At 37.6% G+C, this 17,909-nt stretch overlaps 1 protein-coding gene across 3 annotated transcripts in view; it reads right to left on the bottom strand.

Annotated features, from left to right (window-relative positions):
* LOC126278057 (polyphosphoinositide phosphatase) overlaps positions 1-17,909 on the bottom strand; it is a 169,290-nt gene that overhangs the window by 135,996 nt on the left and 15,385 nt on the right. For 2 of the 3 annotated variants that reach the window (XM_049977875.1, XM_049977876.1), the window contains 2 exons: positions 9,042-9,249; positions 5,125-5,255 (listed from right to left, as the gene is read on the bottom strand). The exons of the other annotated variant lie outside the window; for it this stretch is intronic. In XM_049977875.1, coding sequence (XP_049833832.1) covers positions 5,125-5,255; positions 9,042-9,249 — 339 coding nt within the window. The remainder of the gene's footprint in view (positions 1-5,124; positions 5,256-9,041; positions 9,250-17,909) is intronic. 3 annotated transcript variants of the gene reach the window in all.

Here is a 17,909-nt window from a genome sequence, read left to right as displayed (position 1 = left end):
GGTATGGTATTGTACATCACTTCCTGCTGACAGTGGAAGGGGCAGCCCAGGGAGTGTAGAAAAGGGGCATAATTTTCAATTTTTGTTTCCTATGCAAGATGTGGTCTATCAGGACAGGATTGTGGCCACTGGTTGAGGTAATAAATTTTATTGTACCTAACTCTGCTTTGAAATCATCTTTGAACATGGAAACACATAAGAGACGGTGTACCACTGAGTGAAAAGCTGCACGTTTATGGGTTACTGGGTGTTGTGAGCAAGAATGTATTATTGTGTCTAATAGTAGTTTTCTGTTATTGTTGTGTTCTCTAGTCTAATGATTGGGTTGATGCAGCTCTCCATGCTACTCTATCATGTGAGAGACTCTTCATCTCTGAATAACTACTGCAACCTACATCCTCCTCAATCTACTTACTGTATTCATCTCTTGGTCTCCTTCTATGATTTTTACCCCCCCCCCCCCCCCCCCACACACACACACACACACGCACACATACACTTCATTCCAATACTAAATTGGTGATCATTTGGTGCCTCAAAATGTGTCTTATCAACCAACCCCTTCTTTTAGTCAAGTTGTCCAACAAATTTCTTGTCTCCACAATTCTATTCAGTACCTCCTCATTAGTTATGTGATTGACCCATCTAATCTTCAACATTCTTCTGTAGCACCACATTTCGAAAGCTTCTATTCTCTTTTTGTCTAAACTGTTTCTCGGCCACGTCTAACTTCCATACAGGGCTACAATCCAGAGAGATACCATCAGAAAAGACTTCCTACCTTTTAAATCTATATTCAATTTTAGCAAATTTTTCTTCTTCAGAAATGTTTTTCTTGCCATTGCCAGTCTATATTTTATAACTTCTAAACTTCAGCCATCATCAGTTGTTTTGTTGTCAAAGTAGCAAAACTCATCTATTACTTTAAGTGTCTCATTTCCTAATCCAATTCCCTTAGCACCACCAGATTTGACTACATTCCACTACCCTTGTTTTGCTTTTGTTGATGTTCATCTTATATTCTCCTTTCAAGACACTGTTCATTCTGTTCAGCTTCTCTTCCAAGTCCTTTGCTGTCTCTGACAGAAGTAAAATGTCATTGGCAAACCTCCAAGCTTTTATTTCTTCTTCCTAAACTTTAATTTCTATTACAAATTTTTCTTTGGTTTCCTTCACTGCTTGTTCAATGTACAGACTGAATAACATCAAGCACAGGGTACAACCATGACTCAGTCCCTTCTCAACCACTGCTTCCGTGTCATGCCCCTTGACACTTATAACTGCCATTTGGTTCCTGTACAAGTTGTACATAGCCCTTCTCTTCCTATATTTGACATCTGCTACCTTCAGAATTTCAGAGAGAGTACTCCACTCAACATCGTCAAAAGCTTTCTCTAAGTCTACAAATGGTATAAACATAGGTTTACCTTTAGTTAACCTTCCTTCTAAGATAAGCTGTAGGGTAAGTACTGCCTAACATGTTTGTACATTTCCCCAGAATCCAAATTGATCTTCCCCAAGGTCTGCTTCTACCAGTGTTTCCATTCTTCTATAAAGAATTCGTCTTACTATTTTACAACCATTGCTTATTAAACAGATAGTTTGGTAATTTTCACATCTGTCAGCAACTGCTTCCTTTGAAAATGGAATTACTATATTTTCCTTGATGTCTGAAGGTAGTTCGCTTGTCTCATACAACCTGCACACTAGATGGAGGAGTTTTTTCATGGTTGGCTCTTCCAAGGCTATTAGTAACTGTGACGGAATTCACCTACCCCGAGGCCTTCTTTCCACTTACATCTTTCAGAGCTCTAGCAAATTCTTCTCACAGTATCATATTTCCCTTCTCATATTCATTTATGCCCACTTCCATTTCTATAATGTCTTCAAGTTCATCTCCCGTATATAGACCCTCTACATACTCCTTCCATCTTTCAGCTATTCCTTCTTTGCATAAGACTGGTTTTCCATCTGAGTTCTTGATACAGCTGCTACTCTTTTTCCCCAAAGGCCTCTTTAATTTTTCTAAGGTAGTATCTCTCTTTCCCCTAATAAAATATGCTTCTAAATCCTTACATTTGTCTTCTAGCCATTCCTGTCAATCTCTTTTTTTTTATGTTAGTATTCCTTTTCAGCTGCTTCATTTGCTGCATTTTTAAATTTTTTCCTTTCATCAATTAAACGCAGTATCCCTTGCATTATACAAGGATTTCTACTAGGTCTTGTCTTTTTACCTTCCTCTGCTGCCTTAAAGCTATCTGTTCGTCTCCTACTGTATTCCTTTCCCCTGTGTAAGTCACCTCTTGCCTAATGCTCCCTTGGAAGCTCTCAACAACCTCTGGTTCTTTCAACTTATCCAGGCTCCATATTCTCAATTTCCTACCTTTTTGCAATTTCTTCAGTTTTAATCTACAGTTTATAACCAGCAAATTGCGGTCAGAGTCCACATCTCTCCCTTGAAATGTTTTACAATTTAATCTGGTCCCTAAATCTCTGCATTAAAAATTACATAACCAATCTGAAACTTTCCACTGTCCCCAGGTCCCTTCCATACATACAACCTCCTTTATGATTCTTATACCAAGTGTTAGTAATGATTAAATTATGTTCCGTGCAAAATTCTACCAGGTGGCTTCCTCTTTCATTTCTTTCTTCCATTCCATATTCACCTACTATTTTTTCTTCTCTACCTTTTCCTCCTATCAAATTTCAGTCATGCATAACAATTACATTTTTGTCTTCTTTAACTATCTGAATAATTTCTTTTATCTCAGCATACATTTCTTCAATCTCTTCATCATCTGTGGAGTTAGTTGGCATATAAACCTTTACTACTGTGGTAGGCTTAGGCTTCATGTCTATCTAGGAAAACAATAATGCACTCACTATTCTGGTCACAGTAGCTTACCTGTATTCCTATTTTCTTATTAATTATTAAACCCACTCTTGAATTAACCCTATTTGTCTTTGTATTTATAAAACTAGATTCTCCTGACCAGAAGTCCTGGTCCTCCTGCCACTGAACTTCGTTAATTCCCACTATCTACCTTCAACCTATCCAATTACTTTTCTAAATTTTTTAACCTACCTGCCCGATTAAGGGATCTAGTATTCCATGCTCTGGTCCACAGAATGCCAGTTTGGTTTTTCCTAAATGGGGGATTATTTCACCTCTGGAATATTTTACCCAAGAGAACACCATCATCATTTAACCATAAAGTCGAACTGCATGCCCTCAGAAGAAATTATGGCTGTAGTTTCCCCTTGTTTTCATCCATTTGCAGTACCAGCACAGCAGGGCCATTTTGCTTGATGTCACAAGGTCAGATCAGTCAGCATCCAGAATGTTGCCTCTGCAAATACTGAAAAGGCTGCTGCTCTTCTTCAGGAAGCACACATTTGTCTGGTCTCTCAACAGATACCCCTCCACTGTGGATGCTCCTATGGTATGGCTATCTGTATCGCTGAAGCAGGCAAGCCACCCCACCCACGGCAAGGTCCATTGTTCATGGCAGGGTCGTTTTTCTACAAATTTTGAAACAACGTGTCTGTGTACTGATGTCAACTGTTAGATCTAGGAAGTTTATGGATTTGGTGCCAATCTTCATTGTGAATGAAATATTTTTATATTGATTGTTTAAGTTATGTGAAAATGTACTGAGTGTCTTGTACTGCCAGTCTACATAGACAGCACATCATCCTCATATCTAAATCAATATTTAATTTTTGCACTCAAAAGGTTCTTTATTCAAAACAATGTTGTTCAAAATGGTCCATGAATATTTTGGTCAAAAGTGGACAAAGTAGGACCTGACAGCTAAGCCATCTAACTGTTTATACAGAGTCCCTTGGAAATGGAAATAGCTTTGTACTAAGCATGACTGAGTGGCTAGTCTCAAGTCATTTAGTTCCACAGAGTTGACAATTGACCTGCACATTAATGCTGTTAAAAAATCAATACTTTCCCCTGCTGGTATGTTAGAAAACAAACTGCAGACATTAAAGGATACTAATTTATCACTGTGGTACATAGATACATCTTTTATCTTATTTGCAAGCTCCACTGAGTTCACTACCTCAAGACCTTTAAAAAGAAATTAGTACACGTTTATATGATTTTAAAGTTCTATATTAATTTTAGCACTCAGTGAGATGGTGAAGTGGTTAACAGTTTAAGTTCATATTCAATGAAAATAATCAGTTATTGATAATATAATATAAACAGATAGATAAATAAGTCTTGAAATGAGTCTTTCCTTCTCATCCTGTACGGTAAGTCTCCCCTGACCAGGGGTTCTAGGTGATTTTTCTCTTAACTGTACCCCTTTCCCTAAGCCTCTCCAGTCCTTTACCTTCACCATTCTTCCTTTCCCTCCAACTCTTTTGTCAAAAGAATGAGCCACTGGCTCTGAAAGCCATTTATATTATAAGATCATATTCAGGAGGACGTCTGTTCAAATCCACATCCAGCCATTAAGATTTAGTTTTGTGTTGTTTTACTAAATTACACAAGGTAAATGTTCAGATAGTTTCTTTCAAATGGGTACAGCAAATTTCCTTCTCCTATCTTAGTTTATGCTGTGTCTCTGATTGCCTCACTGTCCACAATACATTAAATCCTACTCTTCCTTCTACAATCTCTGGAAAGTGAGTTGTGGGCAGGCAACACATTATTATTTAAATTCCATTTATTATTTTTTTTTATCTTATTAACATTAATTTAGTTGTGCTGCGAAACAACAAATCAATCTGAGACCTTCTTGGCAGTTGCTTGTTTGTTGAGGCCACACTTATTTTGCATTTTGTTAAGGCCACACTTGTACTAATTGTGTGGTGCACACAGATAAAAAAGAAAATCATAAATACAGTAGTTATATTTTTACCAGCAATAATACAACATGAGGTACTTAGAAGCTAAAGCACTTACAAGAACATTTAGAATTTAGAATCTCTTCCCAAATTAAGTCTTGATAGGTGCAGCAAGTAATATTCCTCATCAATCAAATATTTCTATTTCAGTGATAAATTTATTGATTACAGCACAATATAAAACAGCAGATCTGTTGCTGTTATTAGTGATATAACTTATTGACACATTTCAGGTGCTGAGAATAAAATACTCACCAAAAAACTGGTGTGAATTACCCTTTGTATCAAACATCCCTTCACCATTCTCAGAACTTTCATGGTCTGGAATAACACTACGTGGCGGAGTCATGTTGCTTTGCAGTGTGTGTGTTATGTCATAGCTATAGCTGCAAAATGGATTTTACAGTTCCTTTATAGTTTTTAGTACATTGTAACTTCCTTTATTCTATTAAATGCAGAGCACTAGTTGAAATTATAAACTGAAAAAAAACATTTCAAATAAAACTGTAAAAGTCTGCACTCTACCACCAGAAAATGAAAAGATATGAACTATAAATACAGTATTGGTATGACAAATTGAGAGATATAAATTGATTCAATGACACTTGTGAAGCCCTTGGTGCACAGAAACTTCTATTATGAGCATGTTAGTTACAATGGAGCTCAGTTCCTTTTTCATTCATGGATTCAGTAAAACCAAATTGGCAAACATGGATTAGCATGACTTTGAACCACATTTCAACATTCCACTGGCAACAAGAGCATTTATGACTGGAATGAAACTTGTATGTACACTTGGGTATCAGAAGAGAACATCACACAAATTATGAAATGTTTTGAGTATACACCACAAAAAGGACTCTGAAGAGCAAGTAGATATCTTGCCCTACTGCAAACATTTGCCCCAGAATGTAATGAGGAGGTGTTCAAATCATACTCCATACAATTGGTATCAATTGTCAAGTGAACAAGGACACGTTTGTGGAATTTTGTGAAAACAGGCTTCAAATATGGAACAAGATGATAATGGTCTGCAACATTTAAATTTTCACATCAAAATAACTGTCACCTAAGTCAGAATGTCAATGGACACAATATCCCCTTTTGAAACCTGCAAAATCCCCATTCAGTACTTTGATTATGGAAGGGACTAGATGAATGTGAATGTGTTTTGCATCATACTGCTAACAACGGGTTATGAACTTTTTTTTTTTTTTATGAAGACGTGACTACTGATATACTGTATCTTACAACACAGCAAAAGGAAACAGAGTAAGGTTTTATGTCTAGTTCATGCCTTGCTGTTATTGAGCAAGAAAAACAAGTTGCAATAATACAAACATAGGGAAGGAAACCAGCTATGTCTTTTTCAAAGGAACCATCCTAACATTCACAATAAATGATTTGAGGAAACTATAGAATAAAGCTAAGTATGGATGACCAGTCAAGGATTTGAATATCCTATCTTTCAAATGCTATTCCAGTGCCTTAACCACTTTGCACCTTTCACAGTCACTCTGCTGCAAAACAGATTTATTCCCAAAAACAAGAGTGATAGATTTGTTACCGGTAGGTCTGAACAAAACTTCAGTGATACAGAGATTCTTCAGGAACTCAAATGGGAATCCCTGGAGGGAAGGCAGTGCTCTTTTCAGGAAATACTATTGAGAAAATTTAGAGAATCAGCATTGGAAGCTGACTGCCAAACGATTCTGCTCCTGCCAACATACATCACACGTAAAACCATGAAGATAAGATTTGAGAAATTTGGGCTCATGCGGAGGAATACAGGCAATCATTTTTCCTTTGATCTATATGTGAATGGAACAGAAGAGGAAATGACAAGTATTGGTACAGAGCACCCTCCTCCATGCATCTTATGCTGGCTTGCAGACTATTTATGTAGATGTAGATTTAGAAGTAGATGTAGACAGAATTTCATTTTTAAGTTTAGACAGATCTTAATACCATTGGCACACAGATATTCAGAATTTGTCAATGATATACAGGGTGGACATTAATTAAAAAAAAAAAAAAAAAAAAGCAACGATGGATTCCTGATTCGAAATGGAGGAGAAAAGGAAGAAAAGGTCCTATGAACAAGCGTCTGGAAATGCATCATTGCCATGTTAGATGACACTGATGAATGGCAGTTCCTATGACCATGTATCATGTGTTCCTCATATGTTGCAGGTAGTGTCATTGACATAGCAAACTGTAAGCAGCAGAATGGCCTGTTATTCAAGCCAGGAACAAGCCAAGATGGTGTTTTTGTGTTTTCAAGCAGGTGGAAACGGTCGAGAGGCAGCACAGTTATACCAGTACCAGTACTCTCATAGACACCAACCACATTACACAATATTTAAAGCCCTTTTTGGGTTTTGTGTGGTCAGGGGTTCTTTCAGACAGACAAACATGCAGGAAGAATGTGGACTGTGTGTACACCACATTTGGAGAACCAGGTTCTGCAGGATACTGAAACGAACCATAGTACAAGATCTAGGCAAGTGGCCTGCCAACATGGTGTAAGCCAAAGTACAAGTGCGTGTATCCTGCATGACAACCACTACTATCCCTAACATCTGCAACATACAAGGAAGACACGGAACATTGTCAGAGGCACAGTCATTAGTTTATGCCATCTGCCATGGCAACAATGTATTTTCGGACACATGTTTATTCAACCTTTCCCCCTCTACTCCTTTCCTTATTTTCCAGCTTCATTTTTCAAACAATGGAAAATCCAGAATGGAATGTAGCTTATCTCCACCCAGTTGCCACTCTATCACGCAATGGTGCTGCTGCTCGCAGTGTGGTTTCAGTTGCCTGAGACTGCAGTCGCGCGCGCGTGTGTGTGTGTGTGTGTGTGTGTGTGTGTGTGTGTGTGTGTGTTTTATCTATTTTTAACAAAGGCCATACTGGCTGAAAGCTTTATTTGTGACAGTCTTTTTGTTGTGCCTCTCTGCAACTCAGCATCTCAACTATATGGTGAGTAGTTCATTTTTTATCTTCTCACCATCTTTGGTAAGAGAAATGTCTATATCAATGTGGATTTCTTCCAAAGAAGACAGCAACTGATGAGATCTCTACCTAGAGAGAAATACTAGAAAATAATTGAGTGTGGAATTTGGACACACCATTTCATCAATTTTAAAGCTGCATATGACTGTGTGCATAGGAGGAGATTATATTCTACTAAAAGAAAAATGAATTTCCTGAGAATCTGGCACAATTCGTGAGAATGGCAATGAACAATGTGAGGAGCAGAGTAAAGCATTGAGGAATACTGTAAGAGCCACTGGGTTTTCACAATGGTGCATGCAAATTTTTTGTAACACTAGTATGTGATAATAAAAGCTAACCCGATGAGCATGGGGATGAATGTCCACAAGTCAATAGAAATATTAGTCTATCCCATTGATAAAGCCTCCAGATATTCAAGGGAAATGGAGGACTCATCAGATTAAAATAAACTGGTAGGAATATGGGAGAGAATACCAAGAGGTCTATGAGGAAACACATGGCTTACGGAAGAGCAAACACAAAAAACATGCAATTGTAAGTAATTAGCCTATATCTAGTTATGAATTTCAGAGAGTTGCAAAGTTTAAATTACTTATGGATGAGCCAGACCAAGGATATTTCTTAATGAATTAAACAATGACTAGTACCAGGGAATACAGCTTTCTTCTTCAAGGCTCCTGTCTCCCATTACTAAATTAGTTATCCATATAAGACTTTAAGACCATTGCCCACATATACTTCATAAGGGCTGTAGAGCCACAGAAGATACTACAGTTTTCACATATGATGTATACTTCATTAAATATCAAAGTATGAAATTGAGTTCACCATTTTTAATTGCCCTGTATTAACCACTGACTGAATATTTTCCTCCAATCATTTGCAGAAAGTGCATGGATTAAATTGTACAATCAAATACATATTCTATTGCCTTCTTGTGGCCATGGGTTATTAATGTTTGGAATATTGCTACACAGGTGGTGATATATATATTTTTTTTTTCAGTTTAAACACCTGAAATATAGTGTGTGTTTGTTTTGACTTATAGCTATGAATTATGCCTACAATGTTTAACACTCAGGTATTCATGTGTTGTCTTTCACAATAAAGCCAATGTTAAGATTTTTCCACACAAGTTAAGGAATTACCTGAAGTAGAAGTTGCTGGACAAATCAATATTTTGAAACATCTTAACATATCTTGGTTCATCGGGATGGGAAATTCTTACACCATCATTTGGAATGTATATCATGCTAGTGTCTTCTATTTTGTAAATTGTGTGATGTCCTATAACTGCTACAAGTCGTCTTTTTGTTATTAAAATTATGTAATAACCTTCCAGAAATCTTATGAAACCTGCAGAGCAAGGGAAAATAACAAAAACATAGAATGGAATACATACAATCACGTATCTTAGCATAACAACTCATTTGTTTTATAAAGAAAATCTTACAATGTTTATGTAAATTTCAATGACCAGTATATTATAATGTGATATGTACATGAACCAAGCACATATAGTATATTATCATGATTCCCCTATGCTCAGCCACAAAAAGTACAAAGAGGAAGGCGCAGTAATGTGACGGCAGTATTCAATGACATGGTGTCCCCCTTAGAAAACTCCATCAAAAGATGTGGAAAACACAGAGAAGAAACAAAATTGAAGGAATTTAAGAAATGAGATGAGCTACACACACACACACACACACACACACACACACACACACACAGAGAGAGAGAGAGAGAGAGAGAGAGAGAGAGAGAGAGATCATCCAATGTAGATCTCCACAGTCACAAAACTTGAAGCTCACAAATGTCTTTACACACTCAGCTGCCGACAGGTGTTGTTGACATACCTTAATGGGGACAGCTGAAAATGTGTGCCCCGAACGGGACTTGAACCCAGGATCTCCTGCTTACATGGCAGACGCTCTATCCATCTGAGCCACCGCAGTCGCACTATTCCTCTGTGCCCTCGGTGGTTCAAATGGATAGAGCATCTGCCATGTAAGCAGCAGAGCCTGTGTTCGAGTCTCGGTCAGGGCACACATTTTCAGCTGTCCCCATCAAGAATGTCAACATCTGTCAGCAGCTGAGGGTTTCAATTAATTAGCATTTATTCTAGAGAAGCTGCACGATCATCAACAGTAGCTGCTCTTTCGAGAACAGTTACTATCTTCATGTACGCCTTTACACACCATAAAATTTATTTATGAACTGGTTTCTTGAGCCACAATGACAATGGCCAAGTAATCCTTACTTTTATTTTTCCAGTTATATGCAACACACACAAATTATTTCCTGTAGACTTCTTAACTAAGAAGGAAACTTCAAACATGTGGGGAAAGAGACATAGTAATAAATCTGTGGTGGATGACACTGAATCAATGTGACATTACTGAAGCACTAAAGTTCCGTAGCAGCAAAGAAGAGATGTGTTTCTGACATTTCCTATTTGTTTGCTCTCAGTTTTTGTTTGACTTGAATGGCATTTCTTTGATTGATTGTTCTTGTTTATCCTAGTGAAGCAAATAAACATCTTGCAGATAAATAATAGCTTCAAATTAATGAATTTAACAGCAGCTGTTTCTGTAGACTGTACATATAATTAATTATCATTAAAGACCACACATCATATTCTTTTGTGCTTATAAGGGTTGTAAAATGAATATAATACAATTAGCTGAAAGCCTATAATTAATTATAATTAAAGACCATACATCATATTCTTTTGTGTTTATAAGGGTTGTAAAATGAATATAATACAATTAGCTGAAAGCCTGTTAATTTGCAAGTTACAATACCCAAACAACGGAAACTCCAGGTACAAATATAGACAATATAGGTAAAGACAGACTACTACTAATTGTAAAGAAGAAATCACTTGATTTCAATGTCTGCTTCACTACCCGAGTCATCTCGATCCTCCCCTCATCCACCAGATTTTCTGAACAGCACAGATGGTAGTTATCCTTACAACATATTCTCTGTTCCCATAATTATCCCGGCTCAACCTACGCTAACCTGTCCCCACACCCTCCACCCAACAATTTTCGCCCCTCTGTCCTATCATCTCCTCCCCATTCTCTCTCCCACCCTGTTTCTTTGCATCGCATCTGCCCATCTTTCCCCCACTCCTCTCCTTTTTTTGCTCCTGTTTCCAGCACCTTGGTGCCCCGCCACCTCCTGACACTGTGCCTTTACGCAGTCTAGTCCCTCCACAATCCACGAGACAGCACTCATCTCTCTCCCCATCCAAATACTACTAACCCTTCCCCTTCCTCACTCCTCCGGATTGCTGCCTGCATCCCATCTGATAGTTGCATTCTGGCCTGAGACGCTGGAGTTGGCAGTCATGTGTGCATAAGATATGCTTGCTTGTATGTGTGAATGGTGTGTCTCTCTTTTACTGATGAATTTACGAGGGTGCATCAAATGAAAACCTTAATTTTTTAAAAATATTGTTTATTATGCAGAAGTGGTACAAAGCTGAATCAATTTTCAACATAATCTCCCCCACGCTCAATGAAAGTCCTCCAAGCACCTACAAAAAGCATAAATTCCTTTAGAAAAAAATTCTTTTGGTAGTCCGCACAACCACTCATGCACCTCTTTATCAGAACAGAACTTCTTTCCTCCCATTGCGTCTTTGAGTGGTCCAGACATATGGAAATCACTTGGGGCAAGGTCTGGTGAGTATGGTAGATGACGAGGACACTCAAAATGCAGGTCTGTGATCATTGCAACTGTTGTATGGGCAGTGAGGGGCCTTGCATTGTCATGTTGCAAAAGGATACCTGCCGACAGCAATCCACATCGCTCTGATTTTATTACAGGCTGCAGATGATTTTTTAGGAGATCTGTGTATGGTGCACTGGTAACAGTGGTCCTTCTAGACATGTAATGCTCCTAAATGACGCCTTTTTCATCCCAAAGAGACTCAGCATAACCTTCCCTGCTGATGGTTCTGTTCAAAACTTCTTTGGTTTTGGTGATGATGGATGGCGCCATTCCTTGCTCACTCTCTTTGTTTCCGGTTGGTGGAAGTGAACCCAGGTTTCATCCCCAGTAATGATTCTTGCAAGGAAGCAATCACCTTCTCGTTCAAAGTGCCGAAGAAGTTCTTCACAAGCATCAACACGTCGTTCTCTCATTTCAGGAGTAAGCTGCCGTGGCACACATCTTGCAGACACTTTGTGAAACTGGAGCACATCACGCACAATGTGGTGTGCTGACACATGATTAATCTGCAAATATGCTGCAATGTCATTCAGTGTCAGTCGGCAGTTTTCCTCCACTATGGCTTCAACTGCTGCAGAGTTCTGTGGAGTCACAACTCGTTGTACCTGAACTGGACAAGGAGCATCTTCCACTGAAGTCACACCATTTGCGAACTTTCTATTCAATTTGTAGACTTGCTGCTGCGACAAACATGCATCACTGTGCTGAACCTCCATTTGTCGATGAATTTCAATAGGTTTCACACCTCCACTACGCAAAAACTGAATAACAGAAAGCTGTTCTTCTCTGGTGCAAGTCGCAAGAGGGGCGGCCATCTTGACGGTATGTGTGCACCTGCACTATGCTGCCACCTACAGGCCATTCTGCAAGTTGTTTGTAGCACGCTTACAAACTTACAGGATAACAGCGCAAAATTTCGATTTGTTACTACAAATTTAACGTTTTCATTTGACTCACCTTTGTATAATTAGTAATAATTGTCTGTTGACTTTTCTTGTATGCAATGATACTAATATTCTTTAACGGAAATTAATTTTCTTTAGGCTGCATTCTAGATGTACATCTCCTATCAGATGTTCTGCAGCTCAAAAAATTGTCTTGTAGAGATCGCAAGGGTATCAACAACACATAGTATATAGGCCTGGTGATGACTTTGTAAGTTTACACATATATTTTTTACTTGTTTTTATTTTATTTATTTATTTTCCCATCCACAGACAACAAATATTGTATGAGTACTGTCCAGATTTACACACAAATTTTACGTGAAATTATTATAAGGAAATGGGTCAAACAGATACATATACAAAGTAACACACACAAAATAATACGAAGTCTTACAATACATATTAATGCAAATTTATAACATATAAGCTTCAGTTGTTATGAATTGCTAGCCTGTTTTTCATAGGCCTTAACTTTTGTTCTCTCTAACCAGCAAATTCTTTTATACACAACATCGACTCAGTAAATATGTTGCATTAAACAATGGCTGTCCATTAAATCTATAAATCTTACAAAAAAAGTTAAGGAGTGAAAGACAGTATTATCAGTCTTGTGTTATATAAATGAGATCAGAAAAATGTTATTGGCCAACATAGTCAATTATTGAGAGAAAATTTTGTTGGGGTAGAAATTTTTTAAATTCTGCTTGAAATTTATTCTTTCCTCCTAACTTTTTGCTGTAGACTGGAAGTCTGCTGTAAACTTTAATACCAGTATGTGACATGTACCTTTGTGTGGTGTTTTTGAGTATGGAATGTTGTGGTATTTTGGGTATTATAGTCATGAATATCAGCATTTGTCTGAAAATCTGCAATGTGGGCCATGATATATAAAATACAATTGTGTGTGTGTGTTTGTGTGTGTGTGTGTGTGTGTGTGTGTGTGTGTGTGTGTGTGTGTGTGTGGTGAAGATATTATTAGCATTTTAAGCAGTCTGAGTATGGGATTGCAGGAGCCTGCAGAGGACTGACTGACCAATCGACTGTTATTATTTCGATAGCACTCTTCTGTAATGAAAAAAATTGTTTTAGGTAGCAATTGGTGGAATGTCAAAATTGTATTCCACATATTGTAAGAGATAGACAATAGCTGAAAAATGTCATCCTGGCAACTTCTAAGATGGAAACATTTGTGATAATTGTAAGACTAAACTAGGTTGAATTGAGCATCTGTGCAGATTTCATTGTTTACTTATAATTTAAGTTTTCATCAACACGAATCTCCATTAATTTTGTAATTGTTACTCTGTCAATGACTTTGTCGCCTAACACTAGATCTAGAGTTAGCTACAGTAATGTGTGTTCAAATCCAACAAAAGTTATAGTTTATCTAAAAACAAAGATGATGTAACTTACCAAACAGAAGTGTTGGTATGTTGATACACATACAAACAAACAAACACAAACACACACACACAATTCACTGTTGCTTCATCAGGAAAGAGGGAAGGAGAGGGAAAGATGAAAGGATGTGGGTTATAGTTTTTGTCATTGCTTTATGCTTGACACAACTAAGAAGAATTTCTGTTTTTTTTTCTATTCTTTTTTATCTTAGCTATGAATTGAATTCTGGCATGGACATTGTTCAAGTGGTTTTGGAAACCGCATTACCATTTCTCACCATGACTGTATATACCATTAGATGTTGCAGGCAAAGTCTGCTTTCCCGACTCCTCCATAAAGAGATTTGGCAACCACATAACTCAGTGGAATTCTTTCTGTTCATATAAATCTCTTAACACCCAGAAAAGTGGGTTTTTCAGATAAGCTTATTTGCAGTACAGCTCAAGGCTTACACACTGAACAAACTGAATATTACGAAAGCAGCATAAAGACAATACAAGTATATAAACCATCAAGTGGTTCCAAGGATGCCTCAGAATGACAGAGAATAAACCAGAGCCAATCAATGCTTCAGAATGGAAAAGAATAAACCAAAGCCACTAAAAGGTTCCAATGATGCCTCAGAGTGGAAAAGAATAAAGGTGATATGGAGCTACATAAAAGATTATACTGAGATGGCTGGAAAGACCCATCAGCATCATGATCAGCAAACATAAAAGTCATTGCGGCTATGATACAAGATCAAATTAACCCTGGCTAAACCACCACAGAATGACAACAGCCACATAACACAATTTACTGATATGCACGTTAAAAGCAAACTTTTTACCTTGTTGTTGAAATATCAGTGGAATTGAAGAAGAAATTCAGTAAGATGGAACAATTTTTTGTTGTTGTTGTTGTTACCTCAGTCCAGTAGCTGGTTTGATCCAGTTCTCCACAACAGACTATAGCATGTAAGTACCTTCATCATCTCTGCATAACTACTGCAGGCTACGTCCACTTGCTTACTTTGTTCAAGCCTTAGCTGGCCTCTATAGTCTTCCTGCATCTCCAAACTTATGCATCACAACATTAACTATTTCTTGTTGCCTCATGATATGCCCTGTCAACCTACATTTTTTTTAGTCAAATAGTGCAATAAATATATAAGACACACAACACAAAAACAGTGACAGGCCACTTTGTGGTACCTTGATGCGTCAAGTGTCAGGATTTAGGTCAGATAGCAAAGTACTGTTCTGCTGAAAAGTCTGTGTGTGGTAACAGTGATATTACGAAGTCTACAACATGCCTGTTATTGATATTACTATTATTTATGACACCAGTTAAGGCATCTTGAGAAGAAGTAAGCAAGAGGAGCCTCAAACACTGACAATAGTGTTCAGGTGCCTGGTGGCATGGACACGAAAGGAAAGAAAAGTCGCTTTTCATCATGGCAAAAGGCTGACTGCATGCAGTTACATGTCACTGAATTTCTGAAACAGCTTAAAAATAACCCTAGCATTAGAACATTTTTTTTTTCCTGAAAGGAAGAAATTGTAATACAGAAAATTCAAACAAGTTTTCATTATGCACTCCCAGGAATAGCAAGAACAGCAACAAATTATGACACTGTTCAGTGTTTCCTCAACATCAGTGTTGTACAGTCACTGTAGGCTACAATTACTGTCACACTGTTATGCCCAAAGTTGGTTCTCTATGTTCCTATCTGAGACTCACTCATAATTTATGCTCTTTTGCCACTCTCAGAAACTGCCACCACAAAAACCAAAACAAAATCTGCTCTCATCATTAAGATCCCTCTAGTAGTATCTCCCCTCTGGGGGCAGACAGTATGGGGATGAGATGTAACAGGACCAGCAAATAGTTTCAAATTTTTCTATAAAACACTTTTGACAACAATGGTCCTGATTTAATTTATGCTCCAGTCTTTATATAATCAGTAACGGCTGTTTTGGTAGTGTGGTAATCCAAGCACGGACCTATATGGTACCGTCACCAGGTAGCAGAATGACAAATGTTGTGCACTGTTCAAAACAATAACAAAACTGAAATAATGAAACCCCTATTTTAAGTTTTTGTGTGGTCCAGACTTAAAATACCTAAAATTGAGGAACATGCAGAAGTGAGGAAAATGCCAAAACCCCTAAAATATGATCAAAAACACATGTAATTGGCATATATGATTAAAAATCGCAATCCTCTCCAATACTTTGCATAAAATCTGTCTAAGTGAAGGAAATTCAATGTACAATACAATGTTTGTACAATAATTTATGGTAATGAATTTCATCAGTTCTTAAAAAATCACAGATGTGTAACAGCAAGTAAAAACTCATTGAAAAATTGAAATTGGTATCTCAAGAAAAGGTAATCGAGCTGTTTTCCGACATGCTACGACCACAAATCATACATTTAAAACATATTTTTTGAGAGCTCATCCTTTGTGCTCATCCAGAGAAAAGCAAAAAATTGATGAACATGTTGAACCAAATACACCATATCAGCTAAGTGGTTAAATCATAAACTAGTGGACATCTGCTTAATAACATACTTTGTCACCATTGCTGTTATTATTTATTGCTTTTCTTATGAGCCACACTTTGTATGGTCACCACCATTAAAGTGTTATTTTAGGATTAAAGAGAGAAACAGATGTGGAAAAATGAGTTTGCTTCCTCAATTGATATTACAAGCTTATTAGAAGTCATCTCAGAGAATTTATGTACATTGTGTAAAATTTAAATCTGAAAGAAAGTTCAGGTGCTACAGTTTTGCTTCATGCCCTCTATCACTGCTGCCAATCTTTACAATCTACTGTGTGTGGTGTGCATGGTGGAAAGTATATACATGAGCTCTGTATGTAGTTGCAACTGCATCTTGTCAGATTTGAACATCACAGTCTTTAAAATGTGCTATCGCAAAACCCTTGTTCTATTTCTGTGTGAAATCTCTGTCATAACACATCATCTGCACAAAGAGTATATTTTCAGCACTTCACAAAATATTTCCCCCCTTACCAGCACTCCTGTCACTGAAGGGTCAGTTCTCCACACTTCCAGTAAGTGAGCTCATTTTACATGTGTTAGTATTGTGTGGTGGCTGAGGTGGCGGTGCTGGCTACTGTGTGACTCCACAAGTCACCAACCAATAAAGTTCACTAGCAGCAAATGGACAACATTTCCTCAATTATGACCAAGCATATTCTTCAAGACTCGGTGTTTGAATTTAAAAGGTTGATGATTGATGTTGATACTGACCACAGTACAGCAGAAATACATGGGAAAAGATGAGACTGAGGTATAAGTGGCACAAGAAAAGGTGGTGACTGGGGCCCTTCATCACATATTGGCTCAGTCCGGAACACTGCATCGAATGTCTTGTTTTTCCATTACTGTTGCAACCTAGCAGTAATTGTGTGGTGGAGCTAAATGGTGCAAGTTGCTTGGCAACACCAACTGTGGATTACAACAGCTTTCCCTCTCTCACATCTCCTCTCTACACAACAGTCTAAAACATTCCCTTAACTCTGCCACCGCCCTTGGTGTGAACCATCCGTCTTTAGTGCCACTTATATCTTGTTCAGTCACATGAAATGTAAATAGGAAGAAAACAGGATGAAGTCAAGCCAGATGTTGAGAAAGAACTTAGAATCGAAGTAAACCTTACCAGGAAAAAATGTATAAATCAGGGAATTTTTAGCATTGATCTTATGGGTTTTTCACAGGGGCTATGAATTTATGGTGTAGGACCACAAAAACATAAAATCAGAGAATGTAAAATCAAAGTTTCACTGTGCATGGTTTGAATCTTTTTTTATGAAGTTATCCAGCCTCTTACTGGCTCAAAATATGATTTTATTTAAATTCAGTACCACATTAATTGTGTATTTCAGTGTTGTTTGCCATATTATCATTGGTC

Source organism: Schistocerca gregaria, chromosome 6 (genome assembly GCF_023897955.1).
Source record: "Schistocerca gregaria isolate iqSchGreg1 chromosome 6, iqSchGreg1.2, whole genome shotgun sequence".
NCBI lineage: Eukaryota > Metazoa > Arthropoda > Insecta > Orthoptera > Acrididae > Schistocerca > Schistocerca gregaria.
The sequence above is the reverse complement of the archived record's forward strand: the minus strand, read 5'-3'. Positions and strand labels throughout refer to the sequence as shown.